Genomic DNA, 18,698 nt, shown 5'->3' with positions numbered 1-18,698 from the left:
CGTGCGCTCGTGACGTTTCTGATCTCTGCCTCCGCGTAATACGTCAGGTCGCGCTCACCTGTCGCCGTCCACTGTGTGCACCGAACCCGTCCAGAGGAGCCAGTTTGTGGCGTGAAATTTGGCTTGCCTGGTTGGTTGTTCGGCCTGGGGCGGCGTGTCCGCGTCTTTGGTGCACGGTCGGCCGGGGTGTACTTCGTCATGTAGCCGGCACTGACGGGCGAAGTCTCTGCTTCTGGACGGAAGCTCGGAACTGTCGGAGCCGTTGCGCTAAATACACGGACTTGCACCACCGCCTGTATGCCGTCTTCCAACTGAGATGACTCATGCACATGAAACAGCCGGGACCGAAGTTCGCGAGTGGGGAGGCCGCCGCCCCCTGGCGCCGCTGCTGGTCAGCACACCAGGGGGACTTCAACAAATACCGCTCGTAAGCCGCCAAAAACCATCATGAGGTGGTTCTCCTCCGCTCGTTTTTTTTTGCAGATAAGTCAACTTAGATGTGAGTTCCACAGCCGCCAAACGTGATGTAGCGGCAATGTTTGGTGGACCGCAAACGCTGTGGATACGGCTACGGTCCCACCAGAAATATACGAAAATAGGAGAAATCGCAAAGCCGGAAGGGTCAGGCTGTTCAAAATTCGACATGGTTTATTCTTTGAATCAACAACGCCACATTTGCGCGGGGCATCCATCACAACACACATTGGACTTCATCAACAAGTGGGTTCTTTCGCCAATCATACACTTCTCGGCGCTCGGGACGCACAGACATGCCTTAGCGTGCGCTCACCAGCACGCAAATCGTTTTCGCCGTTGGACAGTGACACAATCCAACACCCTCACATGCAGCACAGCATGGGTCTGGGGCGGACGAGCTCGAGGCACCAAACCACCGACCAACACCGACATCGTCCTCCCAGCTGTGTCCAGCCCACTCAGACAACACGCGAGCCACGCACGGACAGCGTCCTCGACGACCGCCACGGCGTCGCCCGGACACCGACGCACGCGTCTAAAACACGCGTCCTTCGATGAGGGGCCGCAGAGATCTGCCAGCCCTGATGAACGGACGACCATCCATCGCAGGTCGCACGGAGACCCGGCTTTGGTTTGCGTATCACAGGCGCTACCCGCAGGGGACGCTGGGTGATTGGGTGGGAAAACTCTGACGGGTGACAACGCGGGGAATGAGAGGCGCGATGATTTTATCCGCACAGTGACGGGAAATAAAAAACTTAGACCCTCCAAAGGCAAAACGGTAATGCTGAACGTCGTACGTTAAATGACTGGGCTACAGGGAAACGATTATAAAAGACTAAATGCCTTAAGTTTCGTCAATCCACGAACTGACTCACTCCTAGTTTTGAGTCTACACATTTCACGCGTCACGGAATTTGCTCTTCCACGTGAAACAATACTATCACCGAAAGGGCATCAGCTTCACTTCCGCGGCTCCCGCGGTCATTCGCTGAACTGCGAACTACGAACTGCGCTACATCCCGGAGCGTTGGGATGCAGTGCTCTGCTGCCACGTGATCCGTGATAATTCTCCACGCCATGACCTGACAATGACATCACCACCACGCCCCACACTTCGAGCCACCGGTCCTGCGAGCGTAACGAACACACAGCTCTGCAGTGTCCTAGCTTCCCGTGCGCTCCGAGACCAGCTTCTGGTCCTCATCCCACCGTTCTCGCATGCATGAAGACGCACCCCCCTGGTCCGTGCAGCTCACTGTGCGCTTCCGGGAACTCTGCCCCAGACCCTGTCGCTTTCGTACGTCTCGATCGGCAGCGGCCCCGGTCCCGCTGCTCGGGCGGCTCTGCGGCGGCGCGCCCCGCCTGCGCCTTGTCTCGGCCGCCAGCGACCGCCGCGCCGCTCACAGCATGCTGCGGAAGCTGGTCTGGCGGCGCGGCGGCATGGTCTGCCGGCTTCGCTGCTTGCTGCCCGTCTGGCGCCGCTGCGCCGCCGTCTGCTGCAGCTGAGACCTGTGACAACCGGCACATAGTGTGACATCGGCACAGTGTGACACCGGCACAGTGCGACGTCAGCACAGCGTGACGTCGGCACAGTGTGACACCGGCACAGTGTGATGCCGGTAGTGTGACAACGGCACAACGGACGCGAACGTGATCAGTGATGTCCTGGTCGGTCGCGCCCGTCTGCTTCACGCTTCATGACATCCAAGGAGCGACTAACCGAAACAAGCTGTTCCGCTCTCATTCCGGGCCACAGTACCACGTCACGTCTATGTCTACGTATATGCGAGTAGGAGCCCATGGAAGGCGTACCATACTTAAAACAATCAGCAAAATCTCAAACTTTTTCTTCAATCACGCGCACAGCGCACACACCCCGACACCGGCCACACCGGTGTGGAGCGGTGCCCGCACGGAGCCGGGGAGGAGCCGGACGCCGCCGACGCGTCGGCGCCGCGCGACCCACCTGGAGGTGCGCAGCGAGCGGCCGCTGGCGCTGGAGCGGTCCTCGCCGCGCCACTTGTTCACCAGCTGCTCGCGCACGCGCTGCGCCGACGAGTGGGCCGGCAGCAGCGAGCCGCCGCTGCCGCCGCCGCTGCCGAACGTCGAGGCTGCAACAGGCCGGCCGCCGGCGGTCGGGGAGCGAAGCAGAGCAGATGGGACGGTAGGGGAGATCAGCAGATGAGGGGAATCTCCAGGGACAAAACGTGGTGACCACAAGGGGGAGTGACTTAATGCCAACTGCCAGCAGACCGTGTCTTGGTCAGGGAAGGCGAGAGTTAGCAGGGATACAATTCACCCAGTGCGGGGTCTTGTCTGGCCACGCCACCAGGCAGTGGCGACAAATTTATCATCAGCGCACCGTGAAAAGATTGACGACACGGCCTTGAGGAGCCGTCTATCAGAACGGTCAGACGAGTCGTTGACACCACTACGCTGTCAGTCAACAACCGCATGGAGATGTCTATCATATCATGTGTCCTCGGCCGTTCGTAAGGAACGGCACTAAACATAGCCTTCCTAGTACAGTGTCCAAATAGCTGCATAAACTGCCAACAAGCCACTGCAAATGTCAAACTCTGCCTCAACAATGCAATCACATTTGCTGAAAATCGCGAGAAACGGGACAAATGCACCGTGTGAGCCTCCGGAGAAGATTCCTGGCCCAAGCGCGCCACGTTCTCAGAACCCGCCCCCACTCTTAAACCCTAGCCAACCGAGCCCGACATTTTCCAGGCACGCCGGCAGTCGCCGCCAGTCCGACTGCGGCCGCTCAGACCAGCCGCCCACTGACCGACGTCCGGTGCCGAGCGTGAGTTCCACGTGGACACGGAGCAGACGGAGCCGAAGCGCTCCTGCGGCTCAGCCGTGGCCGGAGACGCGCGCCAGCGAGGCCACGTCAGCGGCGATCTCGTCAATCTCGCGCTCCAGCTCCCCGATGTCGGCGTCCACCGTGCCCGGCACCTGCGGCGGACGCGCACGGCGGGGTGAGCCGAGGCGAGGCGGCGGCGCCGGCGCTCTCGCGGCAATTGGGAATGGCGTTTAGGAGGGATCGCTACGTACTACGTGGGAAACGAGGCCGCGCACACTCAATGATAACACAAACTGGGATTGTTGTTCAAAAGGAAACTCAGTCTCTTGTAGCGAATCCAGGACAGCGTAGACTGATCTCATGATAACAAAAATGTTTCACAGTTCGATTCCATCTCCTGATAGACATGATTGACCCCGTGCCCTTGACTTGACTCCTCAACGTCCACGAACGTCAGAACAAGCTCGCCTAACAAGGCGCCAGGGGAATCTGGACAGGAGACACCAGCCGGACCACAGTGCCCCCGTCAGCACCCCACCCAGCCGCACCAGGCCTGCCCGGCTGCCGTACCATGCGGACGCGGCGCGTGCCGGCGGCGGGCCGGCGCGGCGAGCCGTCGCCCCGCGCCGGGCTCAGGTGCAGGCTGCTCCGGCGCGGGCTGCTGGGAGCGGCGGCGGCCGTCGCAGCCGCGGCCGTCGCCGGAGCGGCCGGCGGCCGGGCTGGACTCCTGCGGCCAGGACTCCCGCGGCGCGGACTGCCCTGCGTCGGACTGCTGGCGCGTGCGGCGGCGGCCAGCGGCAGGCGGGCGCGGACCGCGGCCACGCGCGCGGCGGCGCGGGCGGCAGCGGCGCGCGCGCGCCCGTCCGGCGGCGGGGTGGTGCGGCGGCGCGGCGGGCTGACGGGCGGCACGGTGGCGCGCGTGGGGCTGGAGCGCGCCGCGGGCCGGGCGCGCGGCAGCGTAGCACGTGACGAGGCGCCGCTGGAGGGCGCCGTGTCGGCCGACGGGCTGCCGTAGGTGGAGCTGGAGCGGGCCGTGACCAGAGGAGGCGAGCCGCGCCCGGGCGGACGGCCCGGCCGACCTCGCCGCGGCGGCGACGCGGCCGCAGACCTGGAGGGAACCGAGCTGCACGTCAGGGCCACAGTGGAGAGGCGTACCGGCGACCGGGCACCCGCGAACACGCCCCAGACGTATCCCTATTAACCGTTTGGGTGATAGCGGAATAACAGCAGTGTTGCTTTGTGCAGTCCGTGTCGGCGTGAAGCGCAGACACTTGTTCAAACGAAGCACACTCAAGCATTTCGCACAACCCAGCCGGCAGCCACCGGCCGTGACGCAGCCGTGCCAACACGATCTGCGGCCCTGCACGGCGTCACTGGCCGCCGGACTGACCGGGCGCCGGGCGGGCTAAGGCAGGGCCGCTGGCGCCGGGCACAGCTGGGCGCGCTGGAGCTGCTGCGCGCGGTGGGCGGCGGCTCCTCCTCCGAGGACGGCGCGCCGGCCCGCTCCTCCTGGTGCAGCTGCGACGAGATGGCGTCCGACTCCCGCTTCTGCTCACATACAACACGACCACGTCTAGAGCGGGGCGAGGCCATTTAGAGAAGAGACTCGGCAGCTGGCCGGAATATTATGGTGATCGTGCATGTCTACCGCTACTGGGAGCCATACAGGGATGATGCTTGTACGATGCACTCTAACGGGCATTCGAAGCGAAATATCGACACGCCAGCTTGATCCAATGGAGCATGATGTTGATGCGAAATTCTGGGTACTTTGTACAATTTACGGCGATGTATCTGACGCAATACCATTTTCAGGCACACTACACACTTTGTGCTTAATTCGTCACTGACAACGCACGCTCAGATTAACGTATCACAGCATGTCCGTGTCCCCCCCCCCCCCCCAACCCGTCCCGTGACGAACCGTTACGGATCCCTTCCCCTCGCCCCAGCTCGGCGCCGTGACGTACCCGCTTCTTGATCTCATCCTGCAGCCGACCAATGAGCAGCTCCTTCTCGGTGGTCTGGCGCAGCAGCGACCGCGAGCGCTCCGAGTCACGCTCGGCCCGGCCGCGCTGGCGCAGCGCCTGCTGCAGCACCGCCAGACGCTGCCGCTGCGCCGCCAGCTTGCTCTCCGACATGCGCAGCATCTCGCGGTGCGCCGTCTCCGCCTCTGCAGGGGCGGCGGGGGGGGGGGGGGGGGGGGGGGGGTCGGGGAGAGGTGAGGCACGGGGTCGTGGTGCATCAACCGCCTCTGAGTCTCCGCCTTAGAACAATGTTTGTATCAGAGCTTCAATTGTGAACTTGTATACGCATATATAGCGTCTCGACATCGTGACATCTCGGTTTGAGAATTTTATAGAACTTCATGAAAAATTAAGGGATTAATATTTTCAGTTTTTGACCTTTGCATGAGCGACTTGACCCGGCCAGTGTAAGCCGCGACAAGCCGGCAGGTCCGTACCTTTGAGGTAGGCCAGTTTGTCGGCCCACTGTTTGTGCCGGGAGCGGTTGTCAGCCATCTCCTGCGCTAGCCTGGCGGTGGCACCCCGCTCCTCCAGGAAGGCCTGGTGCTCGCGCCCGATCCGCTCCCGCTCCTCCAGCTGCCGGCGACAGCGGTTAGGTCGGCCGTCAGGTCAGCCGTCAGGTCATGGATCAGGTCAAGTCACGCCCAGGGGTCAGCAGTAGTCGAGGTCAGCGCGCAAATCAGGGATCAGCTCAGGTCAGGTCAGGGTGCGGATCGGGTTAGGTCAGGGGTTAGGCCGGCAGTGGGAGCCGCCAACAGCCGAGGGTCCGGGCAGACTGGCGGTCAGATGTCCGGCTAAAGGTCAGGACAGGGGCCAAGTCAGGTCAGGGTGCGGACCGGGTTAGGTCAGGGGTTAGACCGGCGGTGGGAGCTGCCAACAGTCGAGGGTCTGGGCAGGTTGGCGGTCAGGTGTCCGGCTAAAGGTTAGGACAGGGGTCAGGTCAGACATCGGATCGTTGCCGGGTCAAGGGTCGCACCGCGTTTGGTCAGGACTGGGATGAGGGTTCAGGTCAAAGATCGTGTGTGAGGTCAGGGTCCGGTCCGACTCAGCTTGGGGTCGGAGTCACATCCAACGCCCCCGCTATCGGCACAACACAGAGCCCCGCCCCTTCACTTTGTCTTCGGAGGTGACGCATGATCGGCTGCCACGACTGAACGCAACCGGTCCCCGGATGGCAACGGAGTCCTCTTAAAGGCGACAACACGTTATACTATTCAGGCCTGGGCACGACCTACAACGTTTCCGTCCTGTTTGAATGCACGCTAAGAAAACAAAATTGTAATCGTTGGCGTATGCCAACTCACTTACGCCAGCAGTTTGGGGGGGGGGGGGCACTTAATAACAGCTCACCAGCCCGAGCAAACAGCACATTGTTTGCGGTCCACGTCATCACGGCCTGGACGTGACTTCAAGCTACTTGATATACTTAACAGCAACTGCTGTGCAGCCAGCCTCACCTGGTGGTTGACGATGAAGGTCGGGTACTTGTTGAAGACGGGGTAGGCCTCGGCGCCGATGGCCTCGAATTTCTCCATGAAGCCGCGCGGGTGGATGTCAGCCGGCGTCGACTCGTGGATGACGTAGGCGCGCCGTACCACGTGCCGCACGCTCACCACGTTCTGGTTTCGGAAGTAGTACTGGCGGCGCGAGGGTGCCGCAGTGCTCAGTCTACTGCCCACGCACAAAATGTCCCGAGATTGATAATCAGTCGCCACGGCAGCCATCCACTGAGACAATGGCACTCGGATGGTGATCCACGGGCCGCCAGCGTCCCATTTGGGATGTGGTTCGCAATATCGCATTCCCCGAAGTCACACCTGTTCGGGCTTGCACTAACAATTGCACACCGAGGGTGTAAGATCATCACGAGCGAGCCCGGCCCCTTACCACAGCGTCGACTCATCACCAGGACGCGCCTGACGTGCTTACGCTGATGTCGTCGGCCGTCTTGCAGCGCAGCAGAGCCGCTTGCGAGACGGCGTTGTAGGAGATGACGACGGCCAGCATGTAGGACGGGTCGTTGGTCAGGATGTGGTCCCAGGCCACCAGCCAGTCGTTCTGGGTGAACACCTGACGACGAGCACATCTTGTTAGGACCAGATCAATACGGCACTGCACAAAAAAGCCTGTCCACTTCTTCCTGATCATCCACATTCACGATACTTGTTCGGAATTTACGTAGAAAATAAAGTCCTTCCCAAAAGTTTCCGTAAACAAAACGAAAAAAACACAAAACACACGCATATGTATCGTAGTGAGCAGAGGAGCAATTCCTTTATGTCACTTTACTATGAGTCTGCGGGGTAGGCAACAGAAACGTCACATTACACTGTTACATGCAATCACAACAAGAATGTGATCGACGCATAATTTCAACATCACGACAAGCTCGGCGAAGGCTTCAATGGGGCCGCCACGATAGTGGTGTGTGGACCCTGCATCGTCCCACGACAGACGCTGAGAAGACCCCGCCTGATTCACGGCCGCGGCCACACCCGACAGCGCCGTCCCCGACCCGCTCCGCCGCGGTCACCTCGGAGAAGGCGGTCTCGAGCAGGGGCCAGCCGTACACGTGCGCGGTGACGCCCAGCTCCATGTAGTGTCGCAGCAGCTCGGGGCAGTGGTGCGCCAGCATGTTCTCCACCATGCCCAGCACCGAGATGGGCGGGTACGGGAAGAACTCGAACCACCGCTGGCACCAGTTTACTGTGGCGAGTACGCGAAACACGCACGGCGGTCGTGATACGGAGCGACCCGGAGACCAGCGGCCACATTCGTAGTGGGGGAACTATTGGTTATCACGTAAGGACGTGATTGCCTGCAGTGTAATGCGTGGGTACGTAGGTGGCGGCGGCAGCACGGAGGCAATCTTGCTCATGCCGCCCCGCAACCGTGGGCGCTTAAAACTGCCGTGCCGTGACCCGGATTCGAACCGGGGTTATCGCGGCCACAACGCGAGGTCCTAACCACTAGACTATCACGGCGGTGACCACACAAAATGACATCGATGAACTGACAAAGGCTTTAAATAAACGTTGTCACGCAGCCTGTACACGAACAAACGCTACATTTAGTCACTGTTTGGACCTACACGAGAAAAGCCCTTTTAAACGATTACATGAGAAGCTCTTTTCCAAACAGTTCTCGCTTGCTTCGACACGATGTGCGTCGATGCCTGGCGTATGAGAACAAGGAGCAGACCTAACAGGCATTCCCTCCCAGGTGGTCAGCTACAGCACGCCCCTAGCTGCCCCCCAGCCTGCGCGTGCCTCTCACCGAGCAGCGTGATGACCGTCTCGAGGGCGGCCAGCGGGTCGGCCGAGAACACGCTACAGAAGGGGAACACGAAGTAGGGGAGGAACTCGACCTCGGCGAACAGGGGGCACCACCAGGCCAGCGCCGAGAGTGTGCTGCAGTCAGAGGGCCGGCGGCGGCGTCAGGCGGGCTCGCCGGTCGGCGCGACGCGGCGTAAACCGATTCGGCGAAAACAAACAGACGGCGGGCGTGGCGGAACGAAACAAGCAAAACGGTGGCATGGTGTCCAGAACATGCGATAAATCATGCTATGCAGTCATATTTGTCTCAGCAAATACAAAACGCCCAATAGAGCGATGTTAGTCGAGTCATGTTCCTAGACTCAAATAAAGCTGGAACTTTAAGACGAAACAAAATGGGTAAACATGGCTCAAAATAATCAAGCAAAATAAAACACATAATTGGTGGTATGGCGGGTTGCAAAGAAACGACGCGATACGGCTGGTTCGAATGGGTGCAGCCCCTTCTCCTCGTTCGCATCATGTCGCGTCAAAGCGGTGACTGGCGTCCTTCCCACAGCACACTCGGCCCTGTGGCCGGTGGGGCCCGGCCAGTGCTCGGGTGGGCCTGGGGCCCCGTCGAAACAAACGGCGGAGCCCCGCCAGTGGCCGCCCACGGCATAATCCCAGCGCTGGGGGGACGTACACGGACAGAGCCGTGCGCTGTGAGGAGGCGAGACTGAAGAAGCACGCCACCCGTTGTGGCACTGACCCCTTTCCGTGCGGTGCACTGTGTACTCTGTCGGGAGTCGCGCCGGTCCAGCACCGGTGGCACTCTCTCCCGCTGGAACTGGCCGCTGGGACTGGCCGCTGGAAATGATCACCCGGGCACTCAACCCTCGACCGGGACCGACGCCTAGCGCCTGGGACAGGTGACCGGGTGGGGTGACCCGTCCCGCCAGCTGCGAGCTGACGGTGTTGACACCCGCTCACCTGGCCAGCACTCTGGCGACGGCCACCTCCCTGACCGGGTAGCGCTGCGCCGCGTGCCTCCAGGCCGGGTGCTGGCCGCGCTCGGACAGCGTCACGTACAGCGCGTGCGCGCCGGGCAGCTCCAGCACGTGGCGCCAGATCAGCTGCCGGTACTGGGCCGGGAACTCGCCCTGCTCGCGCACGATCGGCGCCAGCCGCGCCGTGTTCAGCAGCGGCGTCTTGCCGCGCTGCGACAGCGACGGCAAGGTCAGCAGCGGTCCACAGAAGTAGCGGGGTGGAGAAGGCTTCGGCAGTCACCTGGGATGAAACACAATTGACGAGAGAATAACCCCGCCTTAAGACACAAGTTATGGCGATTCTTGTTGCCGTTTTCATCAAAACATCATGGTGAGATTTGTTACGTTTCTGTCGTTGGTCCACCAGCACAGATGAAAAAAACGCAATACCGGTTAAGACTGCTCGCACCCTTTCTTCAATCATGCAACGCCTTGTCCATCCTATGTCCCTGCGCCCGCCGCCCTGCGCAGATGGCTGCCCAGGGGCACACCTTAGCGGCGCGCTGCGCGGTGCCGGCCGGCGTCGCCGCCGCCGGCAGCCGGACCCGCGTGGCCGAGTCGTCGACCAGCGTGACGCGCGGCTTGTTGTCGTAGAACACCTCAGGCAGCACGATACGGCGGAACACGTCACCGGTGCTATGATGCAGGCAGATCTGGCCCGAGTCGAGCAGGCAGGCCAGGAACAGGCCCGACCGGCTGGCGACGGTGTGCGCTGCCGGCGCCCGGGGGCGGAGGTCAGGGGGCGGAGGTCAGGGCGCGAGGGGACGCCGTGCCGCTGGGGAGACCGGACGGCGCAGGCAGAAGCGCGGCCACAGAAGATGACAGGGAGCATGCGATGACAAACAGGCTTGTTGGCAAAGTCAACCTTGCGCAAGTTTCGATTTTGCGTGGCGGTGACGGGAGCGTTATGGCTAAGTGGTTGGCATCTTTGACTTCCACGTCGGGGGATCGGTTCGAACACCGTTCGCGTCATCATATATATATATATATATATATATATATATATATATATATATATATATATATATGTATATATATATATATATAACTAAATATATGTATATATGTGTAAATACATAAACTTACATGTGTTTATAGTTCCTTTTCTATAATTAGGAAACCTCAGGTCTTATACACATGTACATATATACATCAGAAGCTATATATTATACTAGCGATATCAACACATACATTATGAGCGTACCTTCACGCATATCACTTATCGCACGTGTGACACCATCTGTAGCCTGAGACACCTGTGCTGACTCTACACCATCCGGCAACTAAAACCACCGTGCCGTGACCCGGATTCGAACCGGGGTTATCGCGGCCACAACGCGAGGTCCTAACCACTAGACTATCACGGCGGCGAGCGCAAGCAATGGGTTGATAAATCAAAGACCGCTTGTCCTGCAGATAAAGCGACAGACCGCTTTCCTAAAAAAAAATGAACGATGTCCACGGCCGACCCTTCGGTACATCACAGAGGGATATTCCCTGGCAGGAGAGAGGGCCGCGCGGGTCGCCCGACCACCTCGCTGCTGCCGTCACTGACCGATGCTATGCCGGGCGTTGTTCAGACTCTGCACGACCCGGCCCGTCTCCGTGTGGATGAACTTGACCACTCCACTCTCCAGCAGCACGCCCAGGATCTGCGACGGAGGCAGGAGAATGTAGCGGCACACTTCGGCAGCATGATGGCATTGCAAGCTAGGCGTAAGCTATACCAAGCTATAGCTAAGCCAGCAAGCTAAGCCAGCTATACGTAAGGCTTGTCCTTAGCGATTAGTTTAACGAAAGGATAAGCGTGGAAATGCACCGATTTATCTTCGATCATTCCGCATGCTCTGGGGTCACAAAACAATTAAAACCGTGGAGTGAAAGCCCATGAATCGACGAGATCAACTGACGGATCCTTGGTTTTTCTGGCCATATGTGGTCGGCAGCCGTTTCATGTTTTGAGTCCACCGTTTTACGTGTGCCCTTTTCGAAGCCAAAAACAAGGGAATACAGACCCTTTGCGATGCGTGTAAACAAATGGACTTTCCACCGTAATGGAAGCTCATCGTGAAACGTTCCAACCACTGTAAAAGGTAGAGCAAGCTGCAGCCGACTGAGACAGCTCCTGTCGGCCAGTTTTAGCCGCTTGAAACCAACTGGCGGAAATTAAAGGTGGCACAAACGGGCAGCAATGGCGAAGACTGAAATATTGTGGGCATGTTCCCTTAGCCTGCCCTGAAGGGGGGGGGGGGGAATGATGCGTCTCAACCCCGGACCCTTTTTATATCTACCCGTCATGTTGTGCAATTGTGCTCAACTCAATTTTTTGGAGCATCGAGCACCCATTGCGCGTGTTTTGACGTCAAGACCTGTGTTCCTAGCCTTCCCGGCTTCGGAGCAGCGCGGCGGGTCGACATTGTTGCATTGACAGAGTGATGTATCGTAAGGATATACTCAAGACACATAAAGCTGTACACCATTGCACTTAGAATTAAGCAAAGGACATGGTGGTTTGGATTTTGTGCCGCTGCGAGACAAGGTCACGCATGTATGAGGTTGAAAAGGTAAAAAGTGTGATTTTCGGGAAAATTTGACCTTTGACCTAGTACAATGGGTCAATTACAGACCTAGTCACATAAAACTGTTATCAATCGCGAGATCTGGTTGAGACCAAACCAATGGTGTTTTCTGCTAAGCTCTATCTTCATAAGTATCGAAATGACAGGGGTTCGCATCGTCCCCCCCCCCCCACACCTTAGCCAGTCCGCGTTATGAAAAACGGCGGATCAAGGCGAGGGTTAACTAACGAAGCAAAATAACAGCTTACTGTCATTATCAACATACTACAAATGCAGTTTGTCGTAAGATGCATCAACAAAAATGGCCTGAAAGTCGTGATCGTATCAAAGTTGATAACTGCCCAAAAACGCACGTTTTTTTGGAGTTTCTGACATTTAAACCAATATTATCTGGTACCATTTGAAAGTGGCGGAAACTAGTTTTACCCCGATGAAGTCACTGATGGACCAAGAGGCTTAAAATCACATATGACTTGTTTCGTGAACGGCTTTGTATCACCACAGTGTCAAGGGTATTCGAAATCACAATAACCCTGAGCACAGCAGGATCAAACTACCGTCAGTGATCACAAGCCTCATTACATTACAGTAACCAGACAAATGGAACAACCAGCGACATTCAAAGACGGCTATGCTAAGGGGATATTTGTCGTGTCACCTTAGACCATGTATAAGTATCATAGAAATGTCAAAAGCCGACATGCCGTGACCCGGATTCGAACCGGGGTTATCGCGGCCACAACGCGAGGTCCTAACCACTAGACTATCACGGCGGCGATCTGCGGCGGCGAGACTGACCGTCGGACGGATTGTTAATCCCAGACAGCGATCAAAGCCCGGGAGTCCAGCGGCACAAAAAAATGTATGGTATGTAATCCCTTAAGCCGCGATAGACGGGCTGATCAATAGGACTCTGACGGCTGTCCGACGTCACTGTGTGGGCGTGTTGAGGTGAGCGGTGGAGCAGAAAAGGGCGGGCCGGGACGCGTCAGACAGACGACAGAAGACAGGTCATGATTTCAAACCGGCGCTGTCTCGACTACGTGACGCTCTGGTCACTTAATTGTCACGGTGCCGCGCAATGTCACAATCAAAAGTTGTCGGGGCGTCGTTTTTTACAGACATTTATTCGAGTGGTCTCCATGAGTGGCTTTGGGTTCAGAATCATTGTTAGCCAAGGCTTATCGCGCGTACCCTGAGCACACCGCCCAAGTCGGGCTGTCCATTTCAGCGGATATCTTTGCCTCCGTCCTTTGGCCTGACAGGAATGGAAGGGTTTTAAGTGCCGTGCAATGCTGCGGCTCGACCGGCCCGGGCCTTGGTTGTCGGAGAAAAACGTCAAATGTGGCGAAATTAGCCAACAGAAATGGAAGCACCAACCGTCGCACGTGGTACTGGTAACACAACATCTGCTGGGCGGCAGATGGCTACATGGAAGACACGCTGCTATGACCCCCGAACACCAAACACAGCCGTTTTAGAAACACCGTTCCCGCCGTCACAGTCGCCAGCACCTGCGGCCGTGCCGGCCGTCTCGGGAAGCGTCTCGCGGTCCGGCCGGCGCTCACCTGTCCAAGGAACGGTCCGGGGAACACCAGCAGCTGGGCCACGTGGCCGCTGCCCTCCGGCAACGAGAAGATTCGCGTGACGCGCGACTCGGCCAGGCTGAACTCGAACACCTGGCTCGTCTTGCCGGCCGCGTAGAACAAGTCACAGTCCCTGGTGCGGACAGAAAGCGGGTCACACGTGGGGAAGAATTGGATGTGAGGGCTCAGTTAGCGATGCGAAGGCGGGATGAGATGTAAGGGCGGAGTCAGATGACGCAAGGGTGGAGTCAGATTATGCGAGGGTGGAGTCAGTGATATGACGGTGGAATCAAATCATGTGAGGATGGACTCAGTGGTGTGAGGGTGGATTCAGTGATGTGATGGTGGACCCGGTGATGTGAGGGTGGAGTCAGTGATGTGACGACAGTCAGCTGTGAGGACAGAATCAGATGTGAGGGCTAAGTCTCCAGCCCGGCAGAACTGACATCTAACGATGCGCCGGCCTGGCGTATGTTGCACGAACAAGAATGCGTATCGTCAGACGGGGAATCTATCACACAATATCCGTCTATTTTCAGCCACAGCAAGAAAAAGAAAGTAAAGAAATGATGCGTCACCTTTAACATCATATGACAACGTATATGCTGTTAGCAGAAGACAAATATCACAAACGTTTTTCACCTGGCATTGTCACGCTTCACACATAGCCCGCGGTAGTACGTCCCCTCCCTTCACTCTGATAACCGCATGATAATTAAAAGCTGATAATTGTAGACAACTGATCATTGCAGTGCGGCGCCTCCCAGCCGCCGTCACGTGCCGACCCCTGCCCCGGGCCGTGTGTACTGACTCGGCGGCGGCGACGTCGGCGACGCCGGCGCGGTGTCGGCTCAGCTGGAGCACCTCGTGCGCCACCCGCAGGCTCTCCAGGCACCAGACGTACACCGAGTCGTCGGCGAACGCGCCCAGCAGCGTCGAGTCCGACAGGAACGACATCTGGCGACCGAGGCGGCGTCACGCGGGGCGGGCGGCGGAGGGGGATGGCACCGTAGCGACGCAGCGGCGCACGGAGGAGGGGCCGCGGCGGCAGGGAGCGGCACACGGGGAGTGGATCGCGGCTCCGGTGCGGTGCAGGTGTCGGTCGCATTACCTGGCGCGCGGCCGGGAGGCAATGCGATGACATCAGCCAGTATCGCTGTCATAACAACATAACCCATATGCTGTTTGTAAATACGTCTTTCTGTACAAATGCACAAAACTCGAGGACAAAGCATTCTTACATTAACGAAAGACCGTCAAGCATGCCAATAGAAAAGCCACGTTTTGTGACAGTGAATGTGTCAATGCCCAGTATGAGCCACTGGCTCGTCTAGAGACGGCTAAAAATTGCACCGTTAACCAGACGAGACCTGCCGTGTTATTTCGTACCAGACTTTCATTCCCAACTCAGACCATCGGCTACCTCCCCGCTCTCATACCAAACTGATGATGACCATTTGGGCTTCAGAGCGCGCTGACTACTCTGGTCATATGTCACCCATCCTCTCTTCCCACACTGCGGCTTCGCCCAGCCTCACACCTCGCCTCACCTTGACGATGAACGCGCTGCTGTTGAGGTGGAGCTGGTAGAGCTTGCGCAGCTCACCGCCGCGCCAGACGAACGCTTCGTTGCGGGAGTAGCTGCAGACGGTGGCCGCCTGGCCGGCGCAGAGGCCAAGCAGGGCGCCGCTGTGCGCCCCCCGCTGGCCAGCCCGCTCGTGCGTCACTGCCGCCAGACGGTGCACGTGGTCAGGGGGCCGACGGCCGCGGCGAACGGTGGGGCAACGAGGGGTGGGGACCGGGAAGAAGGGAGCGAGATGGAGTAATCGGCTGACAATGAAGTCACTTGAAAAAGTGAGCACGTGATGGGTGGCCAAGTCAACAATGCAGATGCAGTGACAAAAATACGAAAGCTAGGCATTAATAGACCTAGACAAATGTAGGGAAACGGAAGTGGAAGGGAAGAAAGAACTGAAGGAGGCAAGAACGAAGGGAGGAAACGAAACGGAAAAGGTCGGAGAGGAAAGGCATACAGCGGAGGATTGCCATGAGACAAGCCAATAACGCCCGCATCCACGTCCACAAGCTAAACACCAGCAGCCCCCCCCCCCCCTCCCCTCCCCTCCCCGTGATGCGCTGGGCAGATTCACAAAGCGAATTGGCTCTGTGTGTGCATGGTTGCACATGTCGTAAAGGACAGCACAGCTAGAGAAGAAAACCAGTGAATAGCCGACAACAAAACGGTAATGTAAAGAGTTAAGCAGTAACCGAATAGCTCAAATGCGCTATCATCACACACGGCGAAATAAAATAACGGGGACGGTAAGCAACGTAGCTCAACTACCCAGCCAGTTTCAAATGGTTTGCATGTGTTGCCCTTGTCGCTTGCCTCCGGGAACACAGCCAGTGTAATATAGTCACTGTTAACTACACACACTGCCGGCCCCCGCGTACCAAGAATAAGGCACACTCGGAGCCCCTCCCGCCGAGTGCCCGCAGACCCCAGGCTGCCTCACCCTCGTTGATGCTGAGCAGGTGGCCGTTCTTTTGACCGACGACCACGCAGCGGTCCGCCTCGCCGGCCAGCACCGTCAGGCACGTGATCACGTCCGGCACGTACGCTATCAGATGGAACCTGGCCATGGGGCGAGACCCGCTGACGTCACGGGATCAAGCACAGTCAGCCGCCTCCGAGAACAGCGGCGGCTTACTGGTGGTCACACGCTCCACTCCTCCTCCGTGCCCACCGCACGCACGGAGCGCCACACAACAAGGCAACTGCGGTCACCCCAGAGCAACGCTTGATCCACCCGGCCATGGGCTTTCGCCGCGTTCGATGAAGCCAATCGTAAGCTCTCGTCACGTTCGGCGGGGCTGGCTGTGGGCTCTCGCCGCGTTCGATGAAGCCGGTCGTAAGCTCTCGCCGCGTTCGGCGGAGCCGGCCACCGGCTCTCGCCGCCTTCGGCGGAGCCAGCCACGGGCTCTCGCCGCGTTCGGCGGAGCCGGCCGTGCGCCTACCTGAAGGCGAGCAGGTCGACCTTGTAGACGGCGCCCTGAGCCGTGCCGATCAGCAGCCTCTCGCCGTCCGCGTCAAACGTCAGCACCAGCGCGTGCAGGCTGCGCGTGTCGGTGTCGTCCGGGCTGACGGCCAGCAGGCGGTGCTTGGTGCTGCCGAGAGGAAGGATCCGCCAGAGTCAGGCGGCAGCACAGACCGATGCTGGCTTCAGCGCCCCGCATTGGTCGTTATGCTGCCGTCTGGCTAGTGTTACGCAAGTCGACTTCAGTGGCGAGAGACCGGTCGCGGTACATCACTAGTCATCGGCCCGACAGGAACACGCCGAACAACAGCTCCGGTTAGATAACAGCAGGGCCTGGCCGGTCAGCAGACTTCGCCAGAAGCTAGGTGACGTCGGAACAGTTGACCCCACTCCATCTGCCGGCAGACAGGCTGGTCTCTACTCCGCCAGCTCCCTTGCTGCACCCTTCAGTGCCCCTCTCGCTGCCCTCTCCACGCGCCGTCGATCAGCGAGCCTTCGCCGCCCCTCGTTGGCTCACCTCAGCGCGAAGCTGGCCGCCACGGAGTCGACGCACTTGGTCTGCGTGCCCTTGCCGCGGGCTAGGCGGCCCGATAGCCGTCCCACCGTGTCCGTCAGCATCTGCGGCGTGCCGAACTTGGTGCCGCCCACCGTGCTGGCCATCGACGGCATGGTGATAGTGCTGCAGGCAAGCCAGGAGGATTAGTCAGTTGGGTGGCAGTGGCTGTAGATTTTGGGGTGCACGAAATCAAGTGGACTAGTAATCACCATGCCAAAGTGCTGACACAAGGATAATGTGGCCCTGCATTAGCACCCAGAAGGAGAAGAAAGCTGTGATGTCCTGAACTGGACACATAGGACTGAGTGCTGCTCTAGCAGCAAGACAAGTAACAAAAACAAAGTTCACAGGGTACCCTACCAAAAAAAAGCTCACAAAAAATTTGTTGGCCCTGACACAGTTCATAACTGCTTTTGGCTACCCACAGTTGACTACTTGCCCTTCAAAATGCACACAGTCCTGAAGACTTTTCTTTGACGAGCAGCTGGCGTTTATGATGGAATATCATGAGCATCTTATAGTCAGGAAGAGGTGCCAATGCTTGTGAGACAGTCTGGTGTAGCAGGGATAAACAGCATGCATTTTGGGGCCAAACAACTAAATAAATCCTACTATTGTATTTGCATCAGCCTGATAAGTGAAGGAAGATATCATAGTGCTTGTCATAGATATGCCAAATTGGGTGCATATTAGCACCTAAGAACATGGTGCTGTTGGGTGCATATTAACACTAAGGGACACAAAGGACACTTTGGTTAACTTTTATTATAAACTGCACCAGATTTTGGTTAATATACCTTTTTGGTTCAAGCTCCTGACTTGGAATGTTAGCCACATTGACAAAGTCTGCCCATAATGGTACATTTGATATCTTATCTGAGGCAAGGTTCTGCTCAAACAAAACATCTTCTTGCATGTTTGCCATGGTTTGCATGCTGGAAAGCAGATCACCAACATTTACAAGGTAAAGGCTGGCATCTAGTACCTGGTTTCCAAGAAGTGATAATAATCATCCCTCATAGCAGGGCTATGCAGAATGCCAGGTCAAGAGCTAAAAGTGAATTGAGATGACTAGCAAAAATAGGTGACACAGCAGGTATCAGTCAGCAAAAATCCATTCATTGCACCAGGCATCTACATGAAAGGGGTGTAAAGAGCATTGCAGTTGCATGCTCTCAGCTCTCACCAGTTCATACTGCCCAGTACTTTTATTTTTTGGGTGTGAAAAATACTTTTGGGATTTTTGCCCGCTCTTTTGGAATTATGTTACCTTTACCTTATAATTCTCTGAAACACATTGCCTCTCTATGCACTAAC

General features: G+C 57.8%; 1 protein-coding gene and 3 non-coding genes across 4 annotated transcripts; all 4 read right to left on the bottom strand.

Annotated features, from left to right (window-relative positions):
- Nucleotides 1–5,347: 5,347 nt before the first annotated feature.
- LOC119105333 (TBC1 domain family member 31) lies at nucleotides 5,348–15,973 on the bottom strand. The gene is made up of 13 exons (XM_037228800.1): nucleotides 15,938–15,973; nucleotides 15,338–15,445; nucleotides 14,644–14,744; nucleotides 13,770–13,920; nucleotides 11,178–11,274; nucleotides 10,168–10,334; nucleotides 9,567–9,793; nucleotides 8,596–8,729; nucleotides 7,853–8,025; nucleotides 7,249–7,389; nucleotides 6,777–6,956; nucleotides 5,757–5,895; nucleotides 5,348–5,367 (listed from the first exon to the last, which is right to left on the bottom strand). The coding sequence occupies exons 1-13, from the start codon at nucleotides 15,971–15,973 to the stop codon at nucleotides 5,348–5,350; spliced, it is 1,674 nt and encodes a 557-aa protein (XP_037084695.1).
- Nucleotides 8,232–8,303, bottom strand: TRNAH-GUG (transfer RNA histidin (anticodon GUG)). The gene has a single exon. It is a non-coding gene; the product is annotated as a tRNA-His (tRNA).
- Nucleotides 10,918–10,989, bottom strand: TRNAH-GUG (transfer RNA histidin (anticodon GUG)). The gene has a single exon. It is a non-coding gene; the product is annotated as a tRNA-His (tRNA).
- On the bottom strand, nucleotides 12,903–12,974 carry TRNAH-GUG (transfer RNA histidin (anticodon GUG)). Its single transcript has one exon. It is a non-coding gene; the product is annotated as a tRNA-His (tRNA).
- Nucleotides 15,974–18,698: the final 2,725 nt, after the last annotated feature.

This window comes from Pollicipes pollicipes, unplaced genomic scaffold (assembly GCF_011947565.3).
Source record: "Pollicipes pollicipes isolate AB1234 unplaced genomic scaffold, Ppol_2.1 Scaffold_6138;HRSCAF=7277_pilon_pilon_pilon, whole genome shotgun sequence".
NCBI lineage: Eukaryota > Metazoa > Arthropoda > Thecostraca > Pollicipedomorpha > Pollicipedidae > Pollicipes > Pollicipes pollicipes.
Note: the sequence above shows the minus strand (reverse complement) of the source record. Positions and strands in the feature narration are given on the sequence as shown.